This window comes from Ostrea edulis, chromosome 1 (assembly GCF_947568905.1).
Source record: "Ostrea edulis chromosome 1, xbOstEdul1.1, whole genome shotgun sequence".
NCBI lineage: Eukaryota > Metazoa > Mollusca > Bivalvia > Ostreida > Ostreidae > Ostrea > Ostrea edulis.
In genome coordinates, this window is record NC_079164.1 from 88,975,244 (window position 1) to 88,981,179 (window position 5,936).

The 5,936-nt window shown below is 38.2% G+C and overlaps 1 protein-coding gene across 1 annotated transcript in view; it reads left to right on the forward strand.

The window, feature by feature from the left end:
- The window catches only part of LOC125675851 (valacyclovir hydrolase-like), a 26,013-nt gene extending 20,827 nt beyond the window's left edge, over positions 1–5,186 (forward strand). The window contains exon 8 of the mRNA XM_048913679.2: positions 3,622–5,186. Within this exon, the coding sequence (XP_048769636.2) occupies positions 3,622–3,733 (112 nt within the window). The 3' untranslated portion in view covers positions 3,734–5,186. The remainder of the gene's footprint in view (positions 1–3,621) is intronic.
- Positions 5,187–5,936: the final 750 nt, after the last annotated feature.

A 5,936-nucleotide genomic window follows, 5' to 3' on the forward strand; every position in this document is an offset into this window, starting at 1 on the left:
TTAAAATTCTTCTTCTCAAGAATCACTAGGCCAAAAAAGCAGAAATTTACATGAAAGCTTCCTGACAAGTGGAAATTCAAGTTTGTAAAAATCATGACCCCTGGGGTTAGGGTGAGGCCACGGTAGGGGATCAAAGTTTAACATGCGAATATATAGGAAACCAAACTTTGCGCAAAGATGAAATTTGTTCATATAAAAGGCCATGCCCCATCTACAAGGGCATTTGACAATTTATGAATTTGTAGTCAAATTTGATGATTAAATTTGATAATTAATGAATTTTTAGTTGTTACCTATGAAAAAATAATTCTGAACCAAGCTGCTTGTTAGCTCACCTGAGCCGAAGGCTCAAGTGAGCTTTTCTGATCAAAATTTGTCCATTGTTTGTAGTCGTTGTAAACTTTTCACAATTTTATCTTCTTCTCCAGAACCACTGGGCCAATTTCAACCAAACTTGGCCAAAAGCATCCTTAGGTGAAGGGCTTTCAAGTTTGTTCAAATGAAGGGCCATGTCCCTTTGAAAGGGGAGATAATCACAAAAATGCAAAAATAGGGTGGGGTCATTTAAAAATCTTCTCAAGAACCACTGGGCCAGAAGAGCTGAAATTTACCTGAAAGCTTCCTGACATATTGCAGATTCAAGTTTGTTCAAATCATGGCCCCCGGGTGTAGGATGGGGCCACAAGGGGGGATCAAAATTTTACATACAAATATATAGGAAAAGTTTTTTAAAATCTTCTCAAGAACCACTAAGCCAGAAAAGCTGATTTTTACAAGAAAACTTTCTGACATAGTGCAGATTCAAGTTTGTTCTATTCATGGCCCCCAGGTGTAGGATGGGGCCACAAGGGGGTATCAAAGTTTTACATACAAATATATAGGGAAAAACTTAAAAAATCTTCTTCTCAAGAACCACTAAGCCAGAAAAGCTGAGATTTACATGAAAGCTTCCTGACATAATGCAGATTCAAGTTTGTTCAAATCATGGCCCCCGGGGGTAGGATGGGGCCACGAGGGGATCAAAGTTTTACATACAAATATATAGGGAAAACCTTTAAAAATCTTCTTCTCAAGAACCATTGGGCCAAAGAAGTTGACATTTACATGAAAGCTTTCTGACGTAGTGTAGATTCAAGTTTGCAAAAATCGTGGCCTCCAGGGGTAGTTGGGGCCATAATAGGGACTAAGGTTTTACATGCAAATATATATGGAAAGTCTTCAGATATGGGCCAAGGTGACTCAGGTGAGCGATGTGGCCCATGGGCCTCTTGTATAATGATAGTTTTGCTCAAACTTGTTTATTGCTAGAAACTGCTGCTCAGGTGAGAGATATGGGTCATGGGCCTCTTGTTATAAAAAGTTTTAAAGATGCATCTCATTTTATAATGTTGCTGAATATTAGAATTTAGCTTAGATATGCAGAACAGTTTTTCTCTCTCTAGATTTCATAGCCCATGGGAATAGTGATACTTTTAACTATACTCAAGTGACCAATAAGGCCTCTTGTTTTATGATCGAGTTGTGTGAACTGGATGTAACTTAGAACTACAGATTTTCCATGGTCTCATTGTGTGTACTGGATGAGCATACAAGTAGTCAGATGTCCAGGTAGCACACTTTTCACCAGTGTGACCTAGGTTTTTTCCTCTTCATCAACATTGATTTTGTATGAGAGGGTGTGGTTCTGTATGAGAGGGTGCAGTGATTGGTTGTGTATGAGAGGGTGTGTTCCGTATGAGAGGATGTGGTGATTGGTTCTGTATGAGAGGGTGTGGTTCTGTATGAGAGGATGTGGTGATTGGTTCTGTATGAGAGGGTGTGGTTCCGTATGAGAGGATGTGGTGATTGGTTCTGTATGAGAGGGTGTGGTTCTGTATGAGAGGATGTGGTGATTGGTTGTGTATGAGAGGGTGTGGTTCCATATGAGAAGATGTGGTGATTGGTTCTGTATGAGAGGGTGTGGTTCTGTATGAGAGGATGTGGTGATTGGTTCTGTATGAGAGGGTGTGGTTCTGTATGAGAGAATGTGGTGATTGGTTGTGTATGAGAGGGTGTGGTGATTTGTTGTGTATGAGAGGGTGTGTTCCGTATGAGAAGATGTGGTGATTGGTTCTGTATGAGAGGGTGTGGTTCTGTATGAGATGGTGCGGTGATTGGTTGTGTATGAGAGGGTGTGTCCCCTATGAGAGGATGTGGTGGTTGGTTGTGTATGAGAGGGTGTGTCCCCTATGAGAGGATGTGGTGGTTGGTTGTGTATGAGAGGGTGTGGTTCTGTATGAGATGGTGCGGTGATTGGTTGTGTATGAGAGGGTGTGTCCCCTATGAGAAGATGTGGTGATTGGTTCTGTATGAGAGGGTGTGGTTCTGTATGAAATGGTGCAGTGATTGGTTGTGTATGAGAGGGTGTGTCCCCTATGAGAGGATGTGATGGTTGGTTCTGTATGAGAGGGTGTAGTGATTGGTTGTGTATGAGATGGTGCGGTGATTGATTGTGTATGAGAGGGTGTGTCCCCTATGAGAGGATGTGGTGGTTGGTTGTGTATGAGAGGGTGTAGTGATTGGTTCTGTATGAGATGGTGCAGTGATTGGTTGTGTATGAGAGGGTGTGTCCCCTATGAGAGGATGTGGTGGTTGGTTCTGTATGAGAGGGTGTAGTGATTGGTTGTGTATGAGATGGTGCGGTGATTGGTTGTGTATGAGAGGGTGTGTCCCCTATGAGAGGGCGTGGTGATTGGTTGTGTATGAGAGGGTGTAGTGATTGGTTGTGTATGAGAGGGTGTAGTGATTGGTTGTGTATGAGATGGTGTGGTTGTGTATGAGATGGTGTAGTGATTGGTTGTGTATGAGAGGGTGTGTCCCCTATGAGAGGGCGTGGTGATTGGTTGTGTATGAGAGGGTGTAGTGATTGGTTGTGTATGAGAGGGCGTGGTGATTGGTTGTGTATGAGAGGGTGTAGTGATTGGTTGTGTATGAGAGGGTGTAGTGATTGGTTGTGTATGAGATGGCGTGGTGATTGGTTGTGTATGAGAGGGCGTGGTGATTGGTTGTGTATGAGAGGGTGTAGTGATTGGTTGTGTATGAGAGGGTGTAGTGATTGGTTGTGTATGAGAGGGCGTGGTGATTGGTTGTGTATGAGAGGGCGTGGTGATTGGTTGTGTATGAGAGGGTGTAGTGATTGGTTGTGTATGAGAGGGCGTGGTGATTGGTTGTGTATGAGAGGGCGTGGTGATTGGTTGTGTATGAGAGGGCGTGGTGATTGGTTGTGTATGAGAGGGTGTAGTGATGTCTTCTCTGGTGTCTTGCCACACTAATGACTTCCTCATGTCAACATCTGTACAAATCAAGAATATACAAGGACCCCATAGAAAAAAACGATTTTTAAGTTGTTTATGTTTTTTTGTTATTCCATTTAATGTGCAACAATCCATGTGCTACTGTGTCATTGTGTTTTAGAGCTGACAATGAACTTTGTGTTTTTAACTATTGAATAGAACTTAAATTATATAAAGTATGTTTGTTATTCTAATTATGTATGATTTATGAATAGTTGGACAGATTCATAATCAAAATTAGAAAATGTATGACAGCACCTAGTAGATAATATCTTTTGTGTATTTGCAGATTGTACATGTTACCCGAGGGAAAACACAACCTTCACATCCGTTACTACAGAGAATTTAACTTCTTAGTAGAAAACTTTCTGAAGCCATCGAAACCTCACAGTGCACTTTAAAGCCCAAGACTTACAAAGAAAAAAACCCCAACAAAGCATTGTCAACTATTACCCACATTTATCGTTGTTAATGGGAGTTGATAAGCTTTGTTTGAATTTGTTAAAATTTCAAGAGATATATGGTTATTATTTATTTAAATGTTTCATTAAGACAAAATCTTTCCTTAGAAAGGTAACAATGATATTTATTGATAGAAATAGGTGTGCTTTGGTGATATAATTTGACTGACAATGACTGTACAAGATTAAGGCAGCATTGTATGCATTTTGTTGAATTCACGTATGCTATCAAACAGCTGTAAATATGACAGGTACTATTTTTTAAATAGTCATTTGACTAAATCCTAAAATTGCAATGTTTATATTATTGCACATGAAAATTTTAAGTCTCTGGTCATCCCAAACACAATTTATTTACCAGTGATCTACTGTTTTGCAGCCAATAGTAAAACGATAACCAAATCAGAAAAGGAATACATTTACATACAATTTACTGTGTGTTTACACATAATTATATATATATAAAAGACGTATTATGTGAAATCAAGCTGGAAAGTTGCCAAATACTCCTGTAGTTTGCCTTTGAGAATGAAAGAGGATTTGAAAATTTTAGATGTGCTTGTATCACTATCTACCAAGGGCTTTGTTTTAGGATAGCTGTGACTTATAACTATTATTTGTAAACAGGCAGTAGTGTATCTCATGTGATATCTTTGCAATCTACCTGATTAGATGAGCCCTGTTATTCTATGGGAAATTTTGAGATTTAACAGAGGTACATTATCACATGGCTGTATAATGTACATGTATGTGTGAAAGTGAATGGGAGGGGCCATTTTAAATTCCCTATTCAATATTTACTATGATTGTGACACTGTATATTTTGTGTCATTTCTGTGTAACAGATTTTTAAAAATTGATTTGATGTATACTTAAATATTAAGAGTATGAATTTTTAATCTCTCTGATATATCATTGAAGGTCTTAGATTTGTTATAGTCTGAGGTTTTTGTCTTTTTATTTTCCTCCGATATTTGCTGATTTTGCCTATCTATTATGTACATTACATTTTACAATAAAAATTGATAAGTTCAGATCAAATTGGTTAACAATTTACTGAAAATAATATCACAAGTTAACTATATATAAACATTTTAGACATATCAGAACAGAATTTTGATACAGGAGCATTATTACCCATTCGTTTTACAATATGTGAATGAAAGTCATTGTGACCAGAATGAGTACATCTACTGACCAAATGGCCAGCTTCATGACTGTAGGACTTGTATACAACACAGTCTCACATGGTGTATATATTATCTGTTGATCGCACAACCTCACACAGTGTATATATTGTCTGTAGATCGCAGCTGTGTTCTTTTAGAATATCAATCAAAGCTGCAGATATATCTGTAAGAAAGATTTACGCATTAAAAAATAGGAAATGTTACTGTTGTAGGCACTTAACAGAATCTTATTAAGTTCACACAATTTGCACTGCATTCTCAAGGTAACAACCCAGTCTCAGCACCGAGACAAATAGTGAATATCTCAGTCTAAGCACTGAAACAAATAGTGAAAATATCTCTGTCTCAGCTCAGAGACAAATAGTGGAAATATCTCAGTATCAGCACAGAGACAAATATTAAAAACAACTCAGTCTCAACACAGAGACAAATAGGGGGGGGGGGGGAATTTAGTCTTAAGCACAGAGACAAATAGTGGAAATATCTCGTCTCAGCTCAGAGACAAATAGTGGAAATATCTCTGTCTCAGCACAGAGACAAATAGTGAAAATATAGATGATATCTGTGAAACTGCATTTGACTCTATAAACCAGAATGTTGTAAATGATTGTATTCAGGAGAACTTTATTTTTACTACAACATATAAATACAATTAATGTGAATGATTTTTTATGTATACATAGTGATGAACAAATTTACCTAGTGAAAATTTTTGTGATGAATTTAGCAAGGCAAGATCACAGAAATAAAGTGTTGCAAAAGAAGGAGATTTGCTGTAAATGATTGTACTCTGAGCAAGTGTATCACCTGTGATTTCTTGTTTCCCAATCAAGATTTGGTCGTAAGCAGAGGGTTTGGTTTGATAAGGCTTCTTTTTGTCCTTGTAAGAATAATTATGTCCATGGAATACATCAACCCTCTGTGTATATACAACTGCACGAGAGAGAGAGAGA